Source organism: Enoplosus armatus, chromosome 13 (genome assembly GCF_043641665.1).
Source record: "Enoplosus armatus isolate fEnoArm2 chromosome 13, fEnoArm2.hap1, whole genome shotgun sequence".
Classification (NCBI taxonomy): Eukaryota; Metazoa; Chordata; class Actinopteri; order Centrarchiformes; family Enoplosidae; genus Enoplosus; species Enoplosus armatus.
In genome coordinates this window covers 14,071,451-14,097,602 of record NC_092192.1, presented here as the reverse complement: position 1 = coordinate 14,097,602, position 26,152 = coordinate 14,071,451, and the positions used below count along the sequence as shown (strand labels likewise).

Here is a 26,152-nt window from a genome sequence, read left to right as displayed (position 1 = left end):
GATATATGATGAACACACTTAGATGCAATATGGATGGATTCCTGTTCTAAACTGTGCTCAGTTTTCATGAAGTACGTCTGACAACTTTAATTTCATATTTGTTAGAAATAGCATTAATTAACTCAGTTCTGGTCAGGATACATTCTTCAAATCCCTTAAATAAATTTCAGGATGGATCTAAGCCTTCTTATTCCAAATGACAGGATGGTGTGTGGTTGTTAAATACGTAAACAAAAGATATTTCAATTGTATGCGTTCACAAATTTGTAGAATTTCCTTCTCACTCTGATATAGTACTTTGTGTAGCTCTTAGGCATGAAATCTCATTGAATTTGCGGCACAGCAAAAAGTGCAAAAACTCAAAGGGCGCTAATGTATACTTGAGTGACTGCACATATTGTTTCACTTCCTCTTTAGCAACAAGCAGGTGAGAAATAATCAGGTAGTGTGTGGCAGCAGGGCACGAACCCAAAGTTCAAAATCTTTTCTTCTTCTCTTTTCCTCTGTGGTCCAGAAACTGGTGTTAATGTCACTTTGTTGCCAGTCATAACAATGCAGAAGAGATGAGAAAACCATGATCCAAAAGCCTCCTTTAGCAGAGGATGCTCAAGTGTATACTTTCCAGAAAGTGAGTCGCATGATGTGTGAGGTATAGCTTGATCAAATGCTTCTCTGATGTGAACTACTCTTAACATTTAATGAAGAGGAATAAGGATGGATAAAAATATAACCCTTTGAGATTCACCTACGGACGCTGAAGAAGTTGCATCTTCATATGGGATAGTGTGTTCCTTTTGGGGACATTGTCAGATGTTAAATCTTGGTGTTTAATCTGTGATGTTGAGGTACCAACAGTAGGTAGTGGAACCACATTTTCCAAAAGCTCCTTTCATCCCCTCCCCTTCTTCCCTCATCCCCTCCAAGTTACTTCTTGCTAGGAGATGACTGATAATGAGGGAGGTGAGGAAAGGAGCAGGAGAGTACTAAGACATACTGAAGGTGGAGTTTGACCTCAGACTGCAGTGGCTTTGGTGATTAGGCCAGAGCTGTGAGCACACATGAGCATCCTGTCCTCTTTCCCTCGCAGCACGACGCCATCTTACTACAAGGTCAATCAATCAATTTAAGTGCACGGGTAAGATTGCACTGCAAGTTTTAAGAGGTACACATTTTGCTTCATTACTCACAAAGTGGTGTGACTTGTTAATACTAGCAAAACATGTAGGTAAACAAGATCAGTTTCCTCATGAAGTGAATTTGTGAGTGATTCATAATAAACGCTTTATGAAACAGTAGAATGATTTGTGTGGCATGGATACTGCAATTATGTCTTCTGACAGGCCCTGTGATGAAGGAGCAGACATTTGTCAGCACTCAGAACAACACAACCGCCAACAATTCAGTCTGTAATTGAACTGAGAAAGGGGAACAACAGGCAGAAACAACTTTCAACCACACTTTTTCCGTCAAGCTGCAGCCTACTGGCCTCTCCTTATCCCCGCCCTCTGCTGTGAACCCCAGCTCCCCCCTCCCCCAACTGTGCGATGACATACTGTCATGAAAAAAATGACCTTTTCGCCCATTTTAGATTTGCTGCAGATTTCATGTTCTGTCTGTGGGCCTGGTTTATTTCTATGTTCTGAGGCCTGAATTCCCGATTTGGCAATGTCTTGCTGCACGGCGCAACAGCGGCACGGTTCTGAGGCTCAGACAGCACATCACTGGATGTTGCTGTTGTCATCCGTGCCGTTTGCCTCTGACATATTCATCTTTCCCATGGAGTGACCCACATGGTTCACCCCGTCCTTGCGAGGTGGCATGCGCTCGTTGATGCGGTCCAGGCCCTTGGCCTCCTCAAAGCTGTTGATCTTGTGCTGGGGGGAGAAGCCACGGATAGCTGAAAAGAGAAAACACACATAAAGTGATCAGGCTCACCTCAGGCACAATCTCAGAATATTCCTAATATTATATCATATTGTGTATTTCCCCCAAAATATCAAATGCTGTTGAGACATTATTACCAAAAAAGACATTAGTTCTTAATTAGGCCTAATTCAATAAGTAAGTGAGTATACTAAATGTTAAATATGCTTTAAAATGTCATATTTCTTGTTTTGAATTGCACAGGGTTACATACCACCGGTATATGCTATTCAGTTATTTCTGCAACTGACATTAGTTACACGGCAAAGTAGAAGCTGCTGCAATTTGACACCTGTGACACTTGCACCAGCTGTAACACTCTGTGCCACACACAAACACTGTAAAAAAGCAAATCATTGAGTTGGAAGAGTCCTTGTCTGCAGGTGACACAAGCGTTAAAATAAAAGCAGCATTTTTAGACTTTTAGTAGGCAACATGGACATGCCATCTGCATGTGTGAACGGCTTACTTTCCTGGTGATACAGGTTGACGTGTAGAACTCTTTCATCAAGTAAAACTGCCCGTCCCCCAACTGATATCCTGTTGTTTTACACATTTAGTATCCAGTTTCAATAGAAAATACATGAAATTAAGGAAGACACAAGTCCTGTATCGTTGTGACTCAAATCTTTTCCATTACATTTTTTTCTCCAAACACGTGGTTGCAGAAAAGCTGCCAACTAAGACTCAATTAACTTACCTTCATTGTGAAAAACCCCCCACACATTTCTAAATGATCAATGCAAATGTATACCATCCTTCTACTTTCAAATAAGATATACATGTAAATAAAAAATATATAAATTTGTGCTAGTGCTGTAAATTGCTGTCTCATACTGAAGCTTCGTGGTAAGTAGGCAATGATTACCTCCGACATATCACGCGGAACTGAGGCTTCAGGATGCATATTTCATGTTGATGCTCTGGTCTGTTTCTGGTTCTTGTGCATGCAACACTTTTTAGAACCAGATGGAGGCCATTTACAAGCCAAACCCAAAACAATGAAGTACTTTAGTCATGCATCTCTTAGCAGCACTTGACCTTGCAGTGTTTTAATTCATCATGAAAATGCCTTGATGCCTTAAAAAGCTATTCCTTTTTTATTAAGCATCCGTCCTCTTTTTATCCCAGTTTGTAATGACCAATTCCAAATGTCAGCTACAGTCATTGTTGGTGCTAAGCCTCTCTGTGTTGGTGTAGTCAGTGGGTGGGGGTGAGAGCGAGGAGTAGATTGATACACATGGAAGAAACTGGGACTTCTTCTCATCTATCCACAAGGACCAGGAGTGTATTAAGTGTGCAACATTTTTTGTGATCTCCCTCCCCCCTCAGTACATGTGCCTCGACCAAACAGTGACAAGAACATGAGCCCTCACCTGGCAAATACTGCCAATTGTGAGATGTTCTGCCTCACGTCACCGTCAATTCCTTAAAAAATCCTCACTGTGCACACAGTGGCCTACATTACAAATCCATCTCATTTAAACTCCCGGCCTTTTACAAAATATCTTCATCAGTTCTAAATGGATCCCCTTTATTGTTGGATTTCTGTTTTAATCGATGGTACTGCAAAGTTAAGTGCCAGCCATACCAGCATCAAGGTGTCCTGTGAAATGTTGCTTGATGGAGTTATTATTGTGTGAGCTGTTGTATGCATGAACTGTCAGTGGCAGGTGGCCTCTGTAGCAGGAAACCCTGACAACATGTTGAGAGGGGTGGAAGAGGAGGCACAGCTTTACCTTCTCCGTCCTCATCTTGCGGCTCGATGGCTTCAATGGCTTCAATGGTGGCTGAGGGGGGAGGAGGGGAGCAGGTTACTCCTGATAAAGCCATGCAAATGTAAAATGCAGCCCCAGCGAAAAAGGCGGCTGACGTTAGGCCAGATGACATATACATGTTCACTGGCAATGCAGCCAAACTCAGAGGCGTGCCATGCATTAATACTGAGAGAATTAGTGTGAATATAGAAAAGTGTCAAGATAGATCCACAGAGAGAGAGAGAGTGACGGGGTTACTGAGACAGAAAGAGTCATAGGTTGAGTTGAGACTGTAATAGATTTTCAGTAAGAGGACAGAAATTACTTTTTCTTGCCTTTCACTAGATATTTTAAAAGGATTTCAAAACTTCTGAAGTGTAAAACAATTGCAGATCTCTGTTAGCTTAAGGTTGTTTTTGCTGTCAGCACACCAATAGTGACACACAATCATGGATTCCCATGTTGTTCTGTGTCTGCTGGATGTGTGAGTTGGCAATTGTAGGCTAACATGTAAAAAATGACTTAAAGCAGCGCTGTCTTTGTTTGATATTATGATGTAATCTATGATGCAGCAGCAGCAAGAAGTAAACATAGTATCATTGTGATGCAGGTGTTACACTATATTATGTGACTGCTGTAATATGTTACTGTAGACAGAAATGTCAAAGAAGACTTTTGGTCTGGACTGTAACATTAGGTTCTTCTTCCTTAGATTAAATGTGATCAGAGCATCGTTAAGACTAAAAACGACTTAAGACTTGCTGCCTGCTCTATATTACAAGTCAGAGAAGGAGAGAGAGAAAGAGATAAGACCGACGGTAGGGCTGAGAACGGTGATGAAGAAATGAAACAAATAAAGATGGAGTAACGGATAGAGAAAAGGCTTCTGCTGAGCCTTGTACTTACCACTCTGCAGTGTCTGTCTGCCTCCAGAGAGAACCCCACTCGGCAGCATGCCAGTGGGCGTCAGGCCCTTAAGCGTCAACACATTTTCACTCTCCTCTCTGCAGGAAAACACAGAGACAGGCAAACAGGTCAGAAAACTTCACTGAACCCTGATCAAACTGGGGGAAAAAAATGTATCCCCCTACTTTGACAACAGTGTATACACATACAGTGTGTGCACACCTGACGCACATTCACTCTACACACACAAACACCTAACACAGTTTCAACATTTGAAAATATACACTCATGTTTACGTTCACACACACACACAAACATAAAGTCTACCTGAGAACTGAGAACATTTTGGCCATCTTCCCAATGGCACGGATCTTGTTTCTGATCACCTCCTTGCGTGCTGCAGCTGCGTTGGCTGCAAAGAAATATACGTCATTACAGGCTTCTCTGATACAATACAGAGTATCAGTATGTAGATGCTGTCACTATAAGCCTATATAAAGCATGAAATCATTTGTACGGTTATAAAATATGTGTTTTTTGATGCATAGCATACTGTGATAATAGTCCCATATATTGTAATGCATACTGTTATTATAGGTCATTGTAATACATTAGATACCGTAATTATGCCCATGTGACTCTATACTATAGATTCTTAGCCTTAGCCTAGCCTTTATGTTGTGAATCAGAAACTATGTTTATTGGCCTCTCTGATGCAATAAACGTTGTCTTAGTATGTTTTGAAATGCAATAAAGCATAGATCTTTAACTTAAAAACCATGAATTTAAGCCAGTATTTAGGCTTGGGGTGATGCCTTCATAAAAGCACATTTCTACTACGACTGTTGGTGAGAGAAAGAAGCCAAACTTTCAAACAAATTTGGCTCAAAATCCTTGAGAATAGTAAAGATGTTGACAGCTCAAGTGTGCAGATCTCTTTCCATGAAAGTTTAGTGTATGGAGTCTGACTTGAACCCACAAAGCACTAATAACTAAATAAACACAAAACTTCTTACCATCAAAGATCTCATCTTCATCATTCATGAGTTCATCATCAGAGCAGATGCTCAGCACATTCACCAGCATTTCTGTGACTGGGGAAGAAAATACAATGAATGAAACAGATAAAGTAGATTAGGACGTGGTGTTAAAAACACCTGACAGATATCAGAAGACTTTTCCCAAGAAACACTTATTACCTTTCTCTCCAACGAATGGCAGAGACCAGGTGAAGACATCCATGAAGTTGGGCAGCCAGTAGGGATGGGGTGAGCAGTTGAACTGTCGGATGTTCATGACATTATTTTCATATTTCAGTACAGCAGCTGTTGGGGAAGCAGAAGAGAGACAGTGGAGTAACAATTTCCTCTTAAATCTAGCCTGGTGATGTAGTTACAGACTTATCGTATTCTTAGATTACATACAAACAAAAAGTAGTTATTAAGTATAATAATGTAGAATGAAGCGCTCTGCTCAGCAGGCTAAACAATAGTACGTCAATCTAGATTTCCTGATTCAGATTATCATTGTTGTATCTGATAAACTCAAGGAGTAGAGGTCTAGACAGCCAAAGTGAGTCTGTCTTGTTCTTCCTCGGCCCATGAAAGCATCATTAAGTATACAATGAAGTTGAGAATAATGCCTTTCTTTGAGATAAAGAGAACACGTACATGTACATGACGACTACATGTAATGATGCATTGTATATAGGCGGTACATCATTACAATACGGCATGTAACCTAAACGTGTAAACGTCAGCCCTTTCGAGATACATACAAACACTTACATACACACCCAGTGTTTGACAAAGCATTATAACTGAAGGTTGGAGAGCTTGTGATGAGAATGATTAAATGACAACATACCTTGACTTCAACTCAAACTCAATACTGATGCTGTGGCTTATTTGATATGGAGCATGTTTGTCTTTTCAATGTAATTTGTAGTCCTTAGTGGCGTTTAACTCTGTTGCTGCTACATTCACACTCTGACTGACCAAATGTCCATTTTTAGTTGATAGCCTGCTCCAAGCTGCTGTCACTGCTACTGTAATCTAATGTAATCTAATGTTCAATAGAATCTGATGTTTTCTTTTATGACATTTGCTTAAAGGAAAGGTCATAATGTGATATACGAATCTATACTTACATAACACATAACATTCAGAGCAATGGCCGACTTTATAGTGTGCACTGTGCAGGTTCCTTTCATTGCATACTGTCACAGCCATATGCACAACAATGTCTCGTATATGCGCTCTTCAAATGTATTCGTGTTCAGCGATGTCACCCAGTTGGATATTTTGCACATGCAGTATGTGTGACAACAGAGACAGAGCAGGAAATGCAACATTCAACCGCTAGATGGCCTAGCTGAGGCCGGGGATTGCTGACACTGTTACATCAAGAGGGATAAAGCCACATGGAGATAGTCAGCGATGCCGACAGTCCCTCCCACGCTCCCCATCTCCCATAGCCCATAGCAACCAAGACACAGATCTGAGAACACAAACAAACGGGGGCTCCCTGATGCATTCTTATGCCTGCTCACAAGCTAAATGCGGTTACATTAACCCATACACTCCAATTCGTGCCAATAAAACCATTTTAATAGGTACGTCAGAGGAGCCCATGGTAGTCATTTTGTCTGAAGTGTTTTTCATGAAATCTAACCCAGTTGCAGTTAAAATGCAAGAGATGCAGGTGTTACAGAGATACTGGAATTGGGGCATCTCTCTTTCACACCACCAGGTTTTACTGTGGTAACATTTAATTCAACAGTAAAAGCATTTCTCAAGGCCTGCCTGCCTACTTTACACAGCTGTAGAAATTATATGATATATACAATTCATACTATTTCTTTTCAACAGGAATACATCTATTTTACACAGCTTAATATCACTCAGGCTCATTTATGAATATATATTGACAATTTCTGTGCAAAGATATGATACAAATGCAAGCAGAGACAAATCACAAATCTGCCAATGAAATGGCAAACTGAAACGAAGACGGGAATAAAATGAACAAATGAAGAGATTTTCTGACCTTTGTTGTTGTAAACATCCAGGTAGTTTGGTGCTGAGAAGATGGTAATGAGGGACGGGAATCCAGTGGTCTGACTTTTACGGTACATCCGGTAGCTTCAAGGCGGTCAGGTGGAGGTAAAGACAGAAAAAAGGCAGAGCTTGTTCTTATATATGTAAATATGTGTCTGTTTTTGTTTGAGTGGGTATGTGTATCTTTTTATGTATGTGTCGTAAGGATAACATACCCTGCATCTTGTGCTTCATGCGCCCGGATAATTGATAATAGGTTATTGCTCTGTAGGAACTCACATACAGCCGGATAACTGGAAAAGAGTCAATAAAAACTGTTTTAAAAAAAGAAGAGCTGAGCTATGACAGTCTACAAATCAATTCAGTTAAGCACACAATCTTACCATAACTTGACAACATTTTAAAGAGTTTTTTTTCCCATCACACAACAGAACTACATTTAAGCTGCAGGTTACTAATTTCACATACAGTTTCACTCACCAGAAAATGAACAAAGACTTATCACTCATGAATGCATTTATGAAAGCCTCGCTGAGGATGATGCAAGGGTGTGAAAAACCAATCCAGCAGCTACCTGTTGCGGCAAAAAACAAACTAACCCAGTAAGCGGCAGTCAGAGCTTCCTGCCCCCAAGCTCTAACCTGACAGGAAAATGCCTGAAAGGAAGTGAAGCCTGCAAGCTATCTCAGGCTGCTACACTCATGGCATAAAGTGGCTGCGACCATGTTTATCCAATGCACCCTTTGCAATAAAGCGTCCATTTAAGCTGTCTATTACTCCCCCCATTCTTTGGCTCTGTTACTGCTGAAAAACAGTCTGATTATGTTGCCTCAGGAAAACTTTTAGGAGGAATAATTGTCCCACCTTTCCAACTGCTGCAGCCCAAATTTCACAGGTTCAAGCCAGAAGTGGAGATTTCTTATAATTCTTCCATGCTGTTTATGTGTGTAGTGGTGAAATATGAATACTACTAATGTGAGTATTGAGTGTTTGGGGCTGAAATGTTTTGGGTCTTTCTATGATTTTGATCCTATTTATGATCTCAGTTTCATAAAGTCTTTTGGATGTTCCAACCCTCATATTGGGCTACAGATTCATTCAACTATTCAAATGTATTTTTTTAACTGTGTATAAATGAATGATTCTTTGTGTGTTACTGTACCCATGAGTTCTTTATATATAAAACGTGTCAAAAACCTCCCTGCACACAAACTTCACACTGCACACTTATGTGCTCCATTCTGACATTCATTTTCAAAAGTGACCAATAACAATATCAGTTTGAATGGGCCTCCACCTTTAAAAAAAATAGCTGTATGTGCAAATGAACAACATCTAACAGTCTGTTACTAAAGCCACCAATATTACCTACCTGCTTCAAACACTGATTTAATTGTTATACAACCTCTCGTGTGCTGCGTATAACTGAATCATGTCCCAAAGACTAATTAAAATTGTGGTATTGTTATCTCTCCACTGGCTGCATGCCGAAGTCATCCACCATGTTTTTCTGGCCAGATGGACAATGAGCTGTCCCATGGAGAAAGATGATAAAAACCACATGACTTCCTTTGTGACAGTTCAGACTAGAGTTGCAAAGCTACGGACCAGATAAGGAGCAGATTTAGGACCAGAATTTGTCTCCAAAGACCCGTGTCACACAGGAGAGACAAGCAATCAGAATTGGGACACTTCCAGCTGCAGTGTGAATGTAGCCATGTACCATTTAGCAGCTCTCACCACAGTTGTTATGTAATACCTAGAAGGTTGTGTTATGTCATTCAGAAACTGTATCATCCCTTCAAACTGTGTCTCCTGGGTTAGAAAAAAAAGATTACAGATTACAGTTTGATTAGCTCTTTTAAAATGCAGCGACTAATGCCCTCAATTCAACACCACCTCAATCAGTCCTTTGTGACTCCTTTATTTCTCCCAACTGCTGTATTAAGGATATATACCTGACAAGGAAAAAAAATCCTCAGACCCATCAGTCGTAAGTACCAAGCTGTTAACAAATTATGTTGTTATAAAATGTGGTGTTTAATCTAACTATCCTAGCTGTCTTTCAAAGTAATTTCTTATCTTCTTTAATGACTCTGAATGAACAAGGCACATGTCCAATGGCTGTGCGTCCTGTCAAAATACTGCTGAATAAAGCACTAATGAAGACTCATAGATGCTCTGGGTGAAAGCATTAGTCAAAAGCACCAAATGTAAAATGTAAATCACATGTGTCCCTGACTTCATTGCATACACACCAGATTTTGCTGGTGCAAACCTTTCACACACCAATGTTTGCCTAAATGAGTTCAATGGGACACATTTTAATTTACTGTTGTGATAATTAGCTCTTTTAGATGTTTCTGTGCAGGCATTTAGAAATGTAAAAACGTACTTATAGACGCAATCTGCTACTTACTGTTTGCAATGATCCATATTCACTTCATTCACGCAGTGAAAGACAGTGAAAACCTATTAGCACATTGCATGAAACCCGGTAGACAATGTAAACCTAGATTACCAATTATCACCAGTATCTGCTGATTCACCCATTACGCTTTGAGCTGATAAAATGTCAGACAATAGTGAAAGTGTCCATCACAATTTCCCAGAGCCCAAGGTGACGTTTTCAAATTGTTTGTTTCGTCAGACCAGCAGTCTAAAACCCCAAATATTCATTGTACAGTGATAAACTAGAGAAAAGCAGCACATTTGAGAAGCCAAAAGGCATTTTTACTTTAGAAATAATCAAAATGATTAACCACTTATCAAAATTCTTGATTTATTTTTTCCAGACTTACAGGCCTATACAGTGCATCCTCCCCGGCAACAATCCTCTCTTCCGGCACTTTCTTACAGTCACTGCCATCCACGGACCCATCAAACTTTCAGATGCGTTTAAAATATTTAAGTGCTCAAAGGTTTGCGCCGGAAGAAAAACAAGGAGACTGCTGTGCCCTGAGCACCTGGCGAAACTGTGCCATCCTCATATATCTAGGTCACATGGCTAACATTCCCGTGGTGGCCACTATATAAATTACAGGAATAGTTGCGTTACACACTAACATGAATATGCTGTAAGTCTTTCCACTATGGCAGAAAGTGCACCCTAATAGAACTGCAAAATGCTGGTCTCAAAAAATGTTATATAACTGTTTCTATTAAAAACACACATCTACAATGCATTTCTAACTTCAAAATAAGGGCAGTTTTTACATCACGCTCATTAAAGATCACGTTTGCAGTGTTTTTTTGTTTAACAATCTGGTACAAATGTCATGTAATAACATAAAAATAAAGATCCCAATGTACACTATGTGCTAATTTATTTTTTGTCCACTCCAACGGTATCTATTGATTACTGCGAGGGAACACAGCACACACACACATTGCTCGCCTGCGGCTCACATTCCTTCTCTCTCCTTTGTGAAAACACACAATTATGTGTCGGTGAGCCTGTGAGTGAGAGCGAGCGAGAAATCTGACAAGTGAGTATGAGCGAAAGAGACAGAGAGGGATGGAAGTGCTGTGTTGTGAGTGTGAAACTGAGACGTTTTTTATTTCCCTTAAGAAAATCCATCTGTCAGGCGGGTGGTCATCACATTCACTTGCCCCAGTATGAAAACTCATGTTTATAACCATATTCCTCAACTCTGAACAGAATCACATGTTTCTAATTACTGCACAAGAAATTAGACTTTAGGTTTGTAGGTGATTCAATATTGTAATAAAAAAAGACTAAAATGTATCGGAACTACAACAAGCCAGCCACTAGTATTATATGACAATGGACTTAATACAAACTCTTATATGCTACATCACATTAGGGAGATGATGGATGAGTCTGCAGTCAAAATTTCATATTCTACATGAGGGAATAATTCTTCTACAATCGCTCTTTGGTCGTTGTGTAGGACCAAGAGCAGGCATGCATGGCATTTACTGAACAAACCTCGGTAAGCAAGCAAGTTACATCTGTTTGAAACATTCTTGTCAGCTCAGAGGAACAAGCAATTGAAAGGCTACTTGTGAAAAATGCTCAGTATTGATTTTTATGGAAAACACGTTTAGGGAGCGAAACAACGCTGCCCAATGCATCAGTGTGTGATTGCATGCACAGTTCATGTATTGCAGACAATCAGTCATTGTCAGTATGTAGTTTAAAGTCAAATAACGCCACTGTATTTGATTGCATTTTAATGTACCCCCTTTTTTCTCGACCTGCGTATACCCACTCCTATCTCAGATCGAGATTTTCTTGCATTTCCCCCAAAAATCTCCAGAAGAACATGGTTCTCTGTGCTGCATACATACTGTGTAGTTGGCAAGAGTCATAATGATGGAGAGGTAAGTTTGAGAGTGAAGGCAGAACAAAGCCATGGGGAGATAGATGACTATTATAGCAGCATCCCCCACACATCTACAGAATAATCCTCACTAAGCTCCTCTCTCACTGTGAATAGATGGGTTTCTTATCGGTGACCATTTAACAGTCGTGAAAGGGGAAGTTAAGACCCATCACCTGTTTCTTTTTCACATATCAAATACTCTCCATAGGTGCTGGTAAACTCTGCAAATGCTGCAAATACTGCAATAATAACAAGAAGAGTTTTGAAATAGTCCTCATTCGAGGTGGCATTTATTCCACAAAAATAACATAACTTTGATAAAATATTTAGAAAAAGGTAGCATAATTTTCACTGTGTTCTCAAGCAAGCTTTGTGTCTTTGCAACTGATTTATTTCTGGAATAGGAACCAATGGCCTTGAAGCACAAAAAAAACTATTTAAAACAAAAATATTCAAAAATCTAAAAACCTGCCATGCTTTGGGAAAAGTTAACAAGCTAAAATGTGAAACACTGTCGGGATGATTTTTAAGTTTGGTCTCAAAGTAACAAGGTGATCTCGCCTACGTGGAAATATATCGTGAAACAGGAACGTCGGCACTTAACACTTCAGTGGAACTATTTCATCTGATATAATTTGAAGCAAATATGACACCTTGGACACTTCTCCATGTACCTGCAAATACATGAAAACGAAAATTACAGTTGGGTTATGATGTGATCTGAACTGCAATTATTCTGCACGTCCTGTCCTGAATGTCATTTCCTCTTCGGTTGAAGGAATAAATCTTCCCCGACTTTACTTTTTTTGTGATTTGAGCAGGAGTGCAGCTCCCACGCAGGGGTCTGTACTGTTCTGAACCTTCATTAAGAAAACTTGCACCACAACCGCCACCTAATCTGTTCTCCTCACCACCACCTACTCCCACAGCTCTCTTTCCATCTCACAACAACATTAAGACAGTGCTCACTCCTCCTTCTTGTACATGCTCAGTCGCGGAGGTTGAAGAGTTGCATAACATACCCATTCCCAATTTGCCTCGCTATTATGTTTTAGATTTGATTCCTCTCCCTCTGCCTCCATTTTCATTTGACTCCAGGTTCACCCGGCTAATCCTTTGTCTGTAACAATCTGTTCTGTGAGTCAAAAAGACAATCTCTTATCAAAAACAGTTGTTAACTACAAGGCAATATGACCCATTTACTCATAGACACAGACACTATGTATAGCCTTTAAGAACATGTTTACCTATTCATTCATTGAATCAGACAATCTCATGCTATTCCCATTATGAGGTGTTAAGTGTGTGTCTATTGTTTGTTTTGTTCTTTTTGGTTTTGCTCAAGTAGCAATAAATCTATTAATAATCTATAATCTTAAGATCTATTTTTGATATTAAGAGTTCAGTTGCGAGGCTTCTGTGTAACAGTCAGATTTCACCCTGCACTCCAGCAATTCTCCTGAAAGATTAAATTAGATCTCATCAACACTGATCATTTAGACCTTTGATGCATGTCACTCCCTTTCTCCCATCTCCTTCTCTCTTGAATTCACCGTCTAATGAAGCAGAAAAGGTGTGACGAAGAAGCATTTATTCTTACCCTGTAAATGTGAGCTGGGATTTATTGTCGAAGGATTCACAGGGTGAGTTGCAACCTTTCATTCTTTTGAAACTAAAGCGTAATTAGAGACCTTCAATGAGCCACGTGGGTCAAGCTAATGGGATCAATGCTATATGTGATATGCACTTGATGTAGGTGATTGCTGGCAACCCAAGACGGCAGAAACACAAAAGTTTCAGACTACTGATGCATGAAAGCAACACTGCACTGTATCCTTTACAACAGCGTTCAAGTTATAATAATCCAGGAGGTCCAGAGGGCTGAAGCTGCTGCAGGGAAGAAGAAGAAGAAACAGCTCACCTGTAGAAGTAGGAGCAGCCTCGCACTGTGTTGTGGCTGAAATATTCCTGGGTTTTCTCGTTGCCAAAATCCTCCAGAGGATCAGCCCACAGCAGGTCACACATGGGCCCGAAAGCTGGCGGCTCCTTGAACCGATCCAACTTAACATAAAGAAGCAGAAATGCAGGTTATAAAAACTTGTATGCACAAACACAAACAACCAATGTACAGTAAGACCTGTTGGTGCTGAGGCAGGAGGTTATTACCTTTTTAATGTCTTCTAAGGTGTGTATTTCAGGTGAGAGTCCACCATGGACACACAGAAACTGTTGGTTCATGAGCGCAGCCAGAGGAAGGCAGTCAAATGCGTCCATACACGAGTCATACACCTGCTCTGAGTACTTGATTTTACCTGGCAGAAGACAGACATGGAATCAGTTGCATCGTTTGCACATAAAATCAATACCTTTGATATAGAACAACACAAAATTACAAAACTAATACATTGAAATATTAGCTGACAGTACAGCTATACAGTACACACATAGTATGTACCACAATAACAATACATATATATCAAAATTAAGTTTAATATAATCAAATATTAAAACAAAAACAATTGATGTACTCATACTGTACATTCATGTGTTTTGCTATGAGCTCTGAATTTTAAATTGTTCATTCCCCTTTTTTTGTGCTGTCATACAGAATTAACTGTCATGTTTATTAATTGTAATCTCTACCAAAAGTGCTCCAGGCTACACATGACATTAGCAAGACACACAGAGAGAAAGTACTCACATTCTTGTTTGAAGGTGAAATATTCTGTCAAATGTCTACATTCATGGTTTCCACGCAGTAAAAATAGTGTCTTTGGATAGAGGATTTTCAGCGACCAGAGGTATAAAACACACTGTCAAAACAAACACACAAACAAAGTATAAAGAATTCAGTATAAAGAACCCCCCCCCCCCCCCCCCCCCCCACGACTTAATGATATTCTGATGGTTTTACCTCAATACTGAAGTAGCCACGGTCAACGTAGTCCCCAAGGAACAGGTACCGTGTTGTGGCTGGTGATCCTCCCACTTCAAACAGCTTCATAAGATCAAAGAATTGCCCATGGATGTCACCGCACACTGAATGGAAAGGAAAAGAAAGGACAGCAAACGTTACATAATCAAAGAATCGAATTTAATATCTTTGTCTGCATTTGTGTGTTTTGCGTCTACGTGTGCATATCTGTCTTTTCTCTGCGCAGGTCTGTATTATCATTTGGTAATTTTGACAAATGCATATTCAATTACCGTAGCCTCACTACAGGTTGTTAAACTCTCAAACCTGGTGTAGCCACTCAACAGTAATGAGATAGTTGTAAATGTTTACGTGGTTTAGGCAGATGTGTAACTCCTGCATTTGTAAAGAGAGCACTTCTCTTATTTATTAGTTCTGAAGGTTTGAAGACAGAAAACAAAGAGACAGTAGAGAATATTCTGGCAGGATCTCATGGCAGCACAGAGTAGTAGCCTTTGTATCAGAGGTGTGTATCGTCTTTTTCTGCTCACAGGGCAACTTTATAAATAGACAGACAGGTGGGCAAGCAGGCAGTGCAACTGCATGGAGGAGCTACAGTTTGTGTTCATATCTCAACAGTCTCAATCATTTATATTTGATAAAGGTGATAAACTGTGTTTGTCGTCATGATTGCTGTTGCTAGTATTAAGATATTAAAGCAGTAAACTCACAGTGGACTGTCATTAATAATGAAGTCTGACATGCAATGAAATATAGATGTTATGTAACATGTATGTTTAAAAATGTCCACATTTCTTCATTATCACTCTGGATTAATGTTTGCAACAAGCCAACGCTCCCCCAACACAGAACAGTCAATTATTAACACAGTCCCTATAAAGAAAAGTGTGTCTTATTCTATTAACTGATTAGTCTTTGGCCCCTCTCTCTATAAGTCGTGTCAAGCAGAAACAAGATGGACTTCACCTTTAACAGTTAGCAGAGCAGCAGAAGAGGCTTTGAGTTATGAAAATAATATTCCTGCATATGCATATTCCTGCAGCAAGAATATATATTTAATCTACAATTACAGACATACTGCCAGCACTGAAACAGCTAAATAATATTGAAAGCACTTTGAGAATATAATGGTATAAATGTCTTCTGTCCTTAGGTCATCATTGTGTTGAGATATTTCTCTGGTCTTTGGCTGAAAGGCCGCAGAGAAATGAGAAGCTCTCACCTCAAAGCGGTAGAAAAAGCTCAAGCCCCTGGGGGCATACATACTTTTTCGCAGTGAACACTATGGCTCTGGAGTGCAAACCTACATCTCATTTCCTCACTGCCTTCAATTTTTCATTATCATCTTCCTCTGTCTCCTTCTCTCCTACTCATCCTCCATCTCCTCTCTCTTTTCTGTCTCCCCTATCAGCTCCACAGTGGCCTTCGCCCACTCAAAGCTTAGAGCAATGTGAGTGGGAGACTGCTTGTGTGACTAAAGCAATCAAACACACACACACACACACACACACACACATACACAAACACCAGTAGAACACATCCATGTAAGTTCATATTCACAAGTGCATAACTGCCTCATAATATATGACTACACACGCACACACACACACACACACACACACACACACACACACACACACACACAGCTACAGAGACATTCAAACGTAACTCATGCTCACAAAGATATAAAACAGACCACCACACTCACAAATGCCTGTACACAATACTCACTTCATCATCTATATTTCATGCTTAATACATAAAGCCTCCATTTTCCTGACGCCAGTCAAGATGAGGAGCCCGAGACTTCTTCTCAAGTCAACGCGCATTTCATCCATTTGTCACCTTTGTTTCGGCTAAACACTGTACTAGCTTTCAAGTAAGACAATTAAGACATTTACATGAATATTTAATGTCACGCAGTTTTTGGGTGAAGCTGAATGACTAAAAATAAACAGAAAATAAGACTGTGCCCTTTTAATGCACCAAAATCGAATGTCCACTGATTATGTATGGGGACTATATATCATATATACATATACTATATTTGAATATATCAAAGAATACAAAGATGTAACTTAGACTATACTTTACTTTTGATAGTGAGAGTAGAGATACTGACAATGAACGCTGAGGTTGTACGCTGTGCGTAATTGTAATCACAGGGTCAGTATCATGCCGTTTTACTGAATACACAAAAAGCATACCTGCTAGCAGCTTTAAGTTTGTCAATTTTCTGAATTCATATATTTATTAATACATTTTAAAGATGTAAAAAAACATTTATTTTAGATGCAATAACAGCAAAGCTTCAGCTTGAGGAAAAAGTCTCTTGATTGAATTCCCTTGATGGGAAACTATGGTTCAGTGGGATAAAAAATGGTTTTGTGTTCAGACATGTTGGCATAACTAGGACACACTGTAGGTTGATCAGAAGGAGAGACTGAAAAACAATGTTATCTGCTAACATGTGTGGATGCTTTGGGCTTTTACCAATTCATCCTTTTCTTTTTACTTACCTTTTACCTTGTATGTATGTTCATGTTGCTGGTTTACTCAAATAAAACTGGTTTTATTTACTCAGATAAGTTACATGTGTTGGACAGGATTACTTTGAGCCAGAATGCAGTTGATTTAGTTGACTTAAAAAGAAAGACCCAATAATGCTCTCTTCAGTCAAAGCACCACAGTAGTCTACTCAGAAAGTCTCACCCATCACAGACCGTTGATTTAGTCTTTGACGAGACTTAATAATGATGAAATACTGTGTTTCTTAAATATTTTTAGCCTATTTCACTTATATGACAAGATAATGATGATTCTACCTGAAAGTGACAGTTTCCTGCTGTAAGAATTTACATTCATAGATTCCTCTTATCTGTGTTTCATCTTCTCTTGTGCTCCAGTCAGGTGCCTTGTTTATTTTTGTACTACAGGTACAAACAGTAGCATTGTCAGTCCACATCCTCTCACTCCCTCTTAAGTCTCATGCATCTTTTTCCACTGTCATCCTCTCTTCTAGCCTCTCTCTACGGAAATATGAACATGAAAACATTATAATCATAAAACTCACATGTCCCCCTCATGATACATTGTAATAACTTTGGTGATCCCCTGACTTTTCATCTAGCGCCACCATCAGGTCAAATTTTTAAGTTGTCCAATACTTGGGTTTATGACCAAATGCCTGCAAAACTGATGACATTAGCTTCAGTTGTACCTTGTACATTTTTAGCATGCAAACACGCTTAACTGAGATGGTAAACATTATAAACATTATACCTGCTTAACATTAGCGTGCTGGCACTGTCATTATGAGCATGTTAGTATGTTGATGTTAGCATTTAGCTAAAGTACAGCATCACAGAGCATGGCTGTTGCCTTTTAGTCTTGTATTATTATCAGTAATAGAAAGGATAAATGATACATAGCAATCATATATTGGACTTCCATTTTTTTTTTTTGTCTGAGAAAGCTTTTAGTATCCAACCTTCTTACATAAAATCAACATTTTGTAATAATATACAGCATAAACTCACAGATTTAAAAGTTAAATTTGTCTCAACGTAGACAACTACCATAAACTATTATTTAAAGCTGCATTACTTGATGCACCTTATTAATGTTATGATTATTACTTTCTTACACATCCAGCAGACATGGAGCAACATTAGCACTCATTTGGAGCCGTGTGTCTGAACATCTGATGAATGTCCTCTGAAAAAATATATATTTTAAAATACACGTTGACCGTGGCTACTTCAGTATTGAGGCAGCTGCTAAACTTTCTTCATCACATAGTTGCTAACTTTGAAACATCTGGGCCAAAAAGCAGATGAAAGTTATGATGTGGTTATATTTAATCCTCCAGGACTGTTGTAACTTCAACTGTAGCAAAAGAATAAGTCTAACGCAGTCTGCCTCTCACCCAGCACCAGGTGAGACTGAGTGGTGCATATTATATTTTTAAAATCCAATGTATAAGTCAGTTTTGCAGACTGTAAAACATATGTGAAAAATAGGCAGGCCATCTGTGATTCAAGCCCCATGTCATATTATGTCTGACCAGGTGAAATATTTTTAACCAGAACGCTGAGTCATTACAATTTCCAGGTGTGGCGTCCTGCAGCTGACTCTAAGTGCTGCAGGTAAATATCTCTAACAGGTTTAATACCTGTGACTGGTGCCTCGATGTCCAGTATAGTTTTCTCCTGACGCAGGATGGCTGCTCCCTCGTTGACGATTCGAAGTGCCACAGCTTCCTCTACTCGGCCCTCCTTGGTGAGGTGGGCCTTCAGGAGATCCACGCGGGGCTTCCCTTCGCAGTCAAACACTTCCTTCAGTGTAAGGCGGTGGCTCAGGGGGAAGGGGACAGCTGAGGACAGAACACAGGCGCGTGGTGACATTTAAACAGAGGGGACATCACAGTAACTATGGCTACTGTTAATGCCATCAAGAATACAATTCTAGTTTTTTTGCACTGTTGTGAGAGAATAGTGGCAAACATCACCACCATGATACAGACAACACATCATCAAGAAATTCATGCAGAAATTCTATTTGAGAAACCTCATCCATGTTTTGCCCGCAGGCGTTATTGTGCTGCTGCATATATCTTTGTTGACTTACAATATGTGTACATCTTGGACATGAAAACCGTCTTTATAAACATGGCTTTGCTTAATATGCAGGGGGTAAAAATAAGCATGAGAAGCCATTTGCAGATTTACATTAAACAGGAAACAGAATTATCTTGAATTATTCAGAAATATATATCAAACACCATTAGTGTTCACAGATATTTATATTTACAAATGAGGATTTTTTTTTTTCAAATGATGGGTCAGAGGTGCAGATCACTCTGCACTTATTTTTGCTGCATGTTTTAACTGTGTTGCATATACAGTCAGTATTGTCTATGTGTAATGCAAACAATGAAATATGCCTTGCTTAAAATATAAATTCGCATTTTACATATAAAATATACTAAATATATATATATAAAATATAGCATTATTCATTGAACAGTGTGAAATGATGAAAATAAAAGCCTGCTAATATTATCAACTCTGCTTTAAATATGTGTAAACGGCAGCAGGCAAGATCAGTAACTGGAATAGATTGAAATACCAAAAACTGTCAGTTCGTAACAGTCATTCCAGTATAGTTGTGTGGTTACTTGCTAAGTATTTTCTGAGTGCTGGATAAAACTCAGCGAACATCTAAGCACTCTATTCATCCAGCACTCTCCCTGGATTGCTAAAGCCTGTGGCCATTAAAATGCACCAGTCACCTACCCAACAGGCTGTCTGTGAAACTGTGAAATCCAACCACAGATCATTACTTCAGTGGCAGCAGAGGTTATTTATTAGATCTGGTGCTGATCTCTGTGCGCTGCGACTACAAGCTTTCATGGCCACCATGTATTGGCGTTAATCTACAGATTACCTGGTTTAACACGGGAAAACTCTTTTTAAGTGTCGAAGCTGTAAATAATTCAGATGAAAAGAAAAATAAGTCCAGTTGCAAAATCCATGAGAATATCTAGACACAAACACACACTGGAAGTAACAAATTACATTTACTCTCATTACTGTAAGAAAGCCATATTTTTGTGTACTAAGATGCCCGTGTATCTGTGGCCGAGCTCCAGAGAGGCGACACTCTGCACTCAGTTGACACTGTGGAAAAGATACATGTAGAATGTGTACGTTCATTAGCTGAGTGTCAGGGGGTGAGAGGGCTGCAGTTGCACCCAGGCTGGGTCTAACAGTTTGTGAACTGCACAAAAAACAACAATGCAATAGAATTAAGGAAGGTGTCATTATGGATTATGGTTAAGATAAGTATTATTGTTTCTTGGCATAGGTAAAAAAAAGGTTGTTTCTACCTTAATCGTTGATTTAATGCACCGCCCATCGAGGACACCAAGTGACCCAAATCAAACACACCCTCGATGTTGCGTGACCAACAGATGCACGCTGGGTCTGGATCTTCCAGCGGTGACTGCTGTGTTCACTGAGGAACTTTTACATTCAGTGAGGTGTGCGAGGCCGTTCTGCTCTGACTGGACTGGTTATGTTATGCACTGAGAATGAACTAGCAGAGAAAGTTTAACCTGGAGCAGATTGTGGAGGACTTTGCGGTGCACAAGACTCCCAGAATGACGTTCTGTAACGTCAGCGTTCTGTGTGTGTGCACTACACTGTGTAAAAACTCTGCACTCTGCTCTCTCTTTGCTTTAATATGTGTGTTTATATTGTCTATACATCTCGGTGTTGGCTGCCTTGGTGATGTTTTATTCTGCTGTTAAAGTGGCAGGTTATTTCATTTCTGTAGCCTAATAAATGTTTGTCGCACCCACCGTGGTGTCCATGGCTCTTTGTATTTATTGTTGGTCATTTCTGTGTAATTGTCTGAGTTTTGTCCTCTTTTCTGGGTAATTCTTGTAAGGCTACACTGAGCAAGGAGGTTGGATACTTGTAATTGTTAGTCAGTTATATGCACAGGCTGCAAATGTCTCTCCCTCCCATAGAAAAGGAATTTATTGTTGGTTTGGACATTTGTGGTGCGGTTCACACTCGGGGAAGGCGTGATGTATACTTTATTTTGTAGACTAAAGGTCTTTAATTTTATATTTCTATCATATAACATCATCATCATCACGTACCACCCCCATCCCCTTTTAAAAATGTAGTGCATTTTAACTGACCTACTTTTTACTTTTATCTGAGTACATTTTTACACAACAGTGCTTTTACTTGAGTAAAATATTCTAGTACTCTCTCCATCCCTGCACATATGTACACATAACACAAGCCGTCAGCAGTAGTATATTCAGGAGTAAGGGTATGCTTGCCAGATTTGTGCAGTGCATAGCAAACAGGGCCACTCAGCAGTGCCAAATGAAGAGACGACAAAGGAAGAGTCTCAAAGCTCAGGCTTAAACTGAACATGATCAACATGCTCTTTAATAATGAATGCTTGACTAGAGAAATCTCAAAGTCGCTGCTCCTGGGATAATGAGGCGAGCCCCGGCGAGTGTATTTAATGAGACTAAGATTTTTCACAGTGCGCAGTGTGTATCTGTGATGGCGATGTGTGCTTTGACACTTTACCAGCTAGTACAAACTCAGCACAGTCACCACTCGAGTTCTCTCAAGTTGTAGTTGAGTTAATGTCATTGTCATTGAATTTGCAATGTTTTTGCTTTGGTTCTTGGCATTAACATAAACAGTGCAGTGACAGCATGACCGTACAACAAATACGTCTCAAACGCAGCGATGGCATACTGATTTTTGGGGCAATTGAGAGGAAGTGAATGAGCCCATGAGCTATAACAACACTGACTGAAAAGTATCTTAAAACACAGAACTGGAAGGCATTTGGCAAAATACAAAGATAGGTACAGTAACCCTGGAACTGTTCTTTTAGCTGATTTTACTCTTTGACACACAATACAAACATTTTTTTTCAAACTGCCAGCACCTTTTTTGACAGTAAAATGAACTGAAATGGAGCCACATGCAGATGCTCTGCAAAGGACATTACACTTTGCTTTTTTTAGGCAGAATGGAGCAACAAAGGATTAAGCCCACTAATAACAAAGAAATCCAAAAAAAAAAAAAGCAACCCAGATACAAATGATCTTCAACAACGCAGTTTATGGACACACACACACATATGTGGACGGAGAGACACAAGCACACTGATGTAGATGTGTGGTGAGATGAAATGAGATGAAAAGCTGACTTCTGCTCAGCACCCGAGCAGAGTTGAACTATGAAATACTGTATGTTGCCGGGCAACAGCAGCAGCAGCAGCAGCTGACTGTTGGAGTACAGCCAGTGCCGCCATGGAAAACTGCAATTCGCATTGGAGGTTCACATAGATGCTGATGGAAATGCTCGTGCAATAGACACGCGTCAAAATTTTCCGACCAAATTGAGGAGACTCAGCGTGAGCCTCTACTGTACACCTTCATCTTCAGAACGGTTTCTCTGTGTATGGTAGGTTTTGTGCTGCTAATGAGCAAGCCTGGGTTCAGTCAGAAAACGCTGAATGGCTTCATCTGATTGGACTAACTAGACAGTGTGCATTTATAAGAGGTGCAATTAACATAGAGTACACAGACCCAAGTGTCGAGCTTTTAACATAATGTCTTTTTTTTCACCCACACCCTACAGCTCCACCAGCTACGATCTGCGTTATGTGATGTTTGAAGGGTTACGTACCTCCTGACGAATGTTAAACGTGTAGATAAAAGCAGATCTAATCTGCCAAACCCAACTATTGCTCCATCGTAACCATCAATAAATGATTAATGTCAACGCAAGTTTTGTTGGAACCAATTTGCATGTTTGCTACTGAAAGCTGCAGTGAATGTTTTAGCCTGTCACAAAGCCTGTTGAGTTTAAAGCTGACATATTGTGTCTCGGTGCAATGCTTTTCATATTGTTGCACAATTGTTTATTTAAATAACCTGTTTTTATCACTTCAAACTATGGATGAAACAGTTACAGATTTACATACTGCATTTCTACAGCAACTGTGACAATCTGTGAAACGCACAGTCCTTAATACGAAGACAATTATATTCTAAGGTGCTATAATGAAGTAAGATAGTTCACAGGTGTGCTAATGGCCTCGTCCCTGAAATAACTGACCTGAATATGCCTCTGGATGCCCACAGCACAGTGGTGACAGTGCTGTGGAAAACAAACTGCACAGACCAGCAGTTACTGTATCTCTTAAGATATGTTCTGTCAGGTTAAAACATGCGAGAGAAAAGAGAAGCGGTGAGAAACTTGCTGAGGTTTAAGTTAGAGATGTGTATACAGGGATAAAAATAACTTGGAGTAGCTTGTAGTGTCAGTGCTCTGTAGTTTGCTACATGAACCACATGCAGTAACTATAAGAAATGTCAGTGTTATCTCATCAAAATCACCATTGTCTTGATAGCTTCCTTTGATCACCTGACAGATGCTTGATTCAGTTTCCTCCATCTATTTTTTTTTTTAATTTTCAGCCTTTTGGGGATTAGAAAGAAAACTAGGCTTTTACTACTTTTTCCCATATGTTGGTCAATCAATATGTAATATTTATAGCATACATAAGATACAACAGCAATAGCATCTGACCAGCAAAACAATTTTGTGTTTCTTGTAATGATGATCCATGTTCAATGGTCAAAAAGACCAAATTAATGGGGATTTGAAGTCATAGTTGAAGCTATTTAGCTTTTAAGGTTTCTAAATTACACAGTCCGAGGCGACGATGCGAATAACAAAAATGGAACAAATACATATGATTTTACTCCAGAAAAAAGAAATGCTTTGAGTGTTTCAAACCCCGTACAAAAATCCTAAATGTTACATGACCATGTTACAAAATCAGAAAACTGAGTCAGAATTCTTGGCTGTGCTGCATTTGCTGATATAAAACCTTTTGTTTGATATATTTTCGAACGCCTGGGGGTCAGTAAGGCCTTGCCAAAGAAACAAACACATTGTATCTTGGTTGTGAGGCTCAAACATACAACAGCTACTAACAATGTCATTTTAGACCTTTCTCTTATTATAGACTTTGTGTTTCAGAACTTAGGATGTTATTTGTTACACTTCAAAATCAGTTTGTGAAACTAGTCAGTGATGATGCCCGTTGATTCTTATGACAAACTAATGAAATGCTCCAAAATAAAGATTGTTAAGATCCCTCAGGAAGGACCTGGCTGATTTTCTGTATATAGTTCCTTTTTTGATACCGGTCATCATCAAGTAAAGCCTATTCAGTTGTTACAGCTTATACATACAGGACGTTAGTTGTGCCTGCAGTCATTGTCACATGTGTGTATCTCACAGTGCAGATTACTCCGTGTTTCTACAACTCTGTAGCCTAAAGGACAAAGTTGTTAGTGCTGACTGAGCCGCTCGGCCATTACGATAATACACTGAATGTGAAGATATTCATGCACAGTGCTGACTGTGAGCTGATCCATGGTCAGAATGAGCAGGGCTAAATGAGTTATGGCACAACTGTGAACACTTTATCATCCTCCATTGATCCAAGTTGTATCCTCAGTAATTCTCTGACAGACAAAGCAGCCTTCTCCACATCTACTGATGTGGCTCTTTTTTTTTTTTTGGATTCTTTATAGACCTTTTGTAATCAAATTAAAACATGACTCACTCCTGGTATAATATACCCCATTAAATGTCAATTTCATGCCTTCTTCCTCTTCCACTGGCCCTGTCAAAGCCTGTGAAATCCTGCTGCATCACTGCCCCAGCTTCTACCACAAGCTCGGCAATTCAGCTGTTTTTCCTTCTCTCCTCTCATGCCCACCCGAGCCGAAGCCGAGATACAGCCAAATCGTGACAGCAAAGATTGAAATAGAAATACATTTGTGCAATAACAAAAAAAAAATCCATATTTTCCGGTGCACTGCTGCTGCTTCTGAGCTTTCTGCCCGTTCTTCGTGGGGGCTGTGCAGCAAAGAAAACCGGATTGTTTATCAACATCAAAGCTCCAGCAGCCCACTACCATCACCACGAACACACCATTAATGTACGACATGAAAATAAAGGCCATATTCTGCTAAACCACGAGGAGCCAAACACTTGAGATGTTATGTAATACCTACAGCCATAACCAAACGCAAAATGTAGGCTAACTTACATTTCACCATCCGATCGGTGGCGTTTAAGACGATGTCAGTGTTAGACATCTTCATGGGCAGTTGCTGTCTTCGTGGCTGAAGCGCTTTCTCTCCCTCCTTCAGAATCTACTCGCAGTATTTGTTGTCGAAATGCGACTGATGCTGTGGCATCACTTAGATGATGCGCCCCCTCCGTGCGTCGGTGCTGCGCCGGGTAGGACTGCTGCTCCCCAGGCAGGCAGGCAGGCAGGCAGGCAGAGAGGGATGGATGCTGGATGCTGTAGGAGTTACTGCTGCTGCTGCTGCTGCTGTGCTAAGCTGTTAATGTGGGGGAGGATGCAGGGAGAGAGAGAGAGAGAGAGAGAGAGAGAGAGGGAGGGAGGGAGAGAGAGAGAGAGAGAGAGCGAGGGAGGGAGAGGGAGGGAGAGAGAGAGAGAGAGAGAGGGAGGGGGGAGAGAGAGGGAGGGAGAGAGAGAGAGAGAGAGAGGGAGGGGGGAGAGAGAGAGAGAGAGAGAGAGAGAGAGAGGGAGGGGGGAGAGAGAGAGAGAGAGAGAGAGAGGGAGGGG

At 40.0% G+C, this 26,152-nt stretch overlaps 1 protein-coding gene across 1 annotated transcript; it reads right to left on the bottom strand.

Annotated features, from left to right (window-relative positions):
- Nucleotides 1-1,718: 1,718 nt before the first annotated feature.
- Nucleotides 1,719-25,661, bottom strand: ppp3ca (protein phosphatase 3, catalytic subunit, alpha isozyme). The gene is made up of 14 exons (XM_070916920.1): nt 25,607-25,661; nt 19,104-19,304; nt 14,909-15,033; nt 14,696-14,807; nt 14,161-14,306; nt 13,916-14,055; nt 7,861-7,938; nt 7,635-7,729; nt 5,786-5,911; nt 5,603-5,680; nt 4,914-4,998; nt 4,587-4,684; nt 3,663-3,713; nt 1,719-1,897 (listed from the first exon to the last, which is right to left on the bottom strand). Exons 1-14 carry the CDS (start codon nt 25,659-25,661, stop codon nt 1,719-1,721), a joined length of 1,569 nt encoding a protein of 522 aa, XP_070773021.1.
- Between the last annotated feature and the right edge of the window lie 491 nt (nt 25,662-26,152).

Coding starts and splice junctions, on each gene's coding strand:
- ppp3ca (XM_070916920.1), bottom strand. CDS start 25,661: ATGAAGATGTCTAACACTGACATCGTCTTAAACGCCACCGATCGGATG. Junction 14,307..14,695: donor TTTCACCTTCAAACAAGAAT/GTGAGTACTTTC, acceptor GTCTTCTGCCAG/GTAAAATCAAGTACTCAGAG. Junction 7,939..13,915: donor GGCTGCTCCTACTTCTACAG/GTGAGCTGTTTC, acceptor ACTCTTTTCCAG/TTATCCGGCTGTATGTGAGT.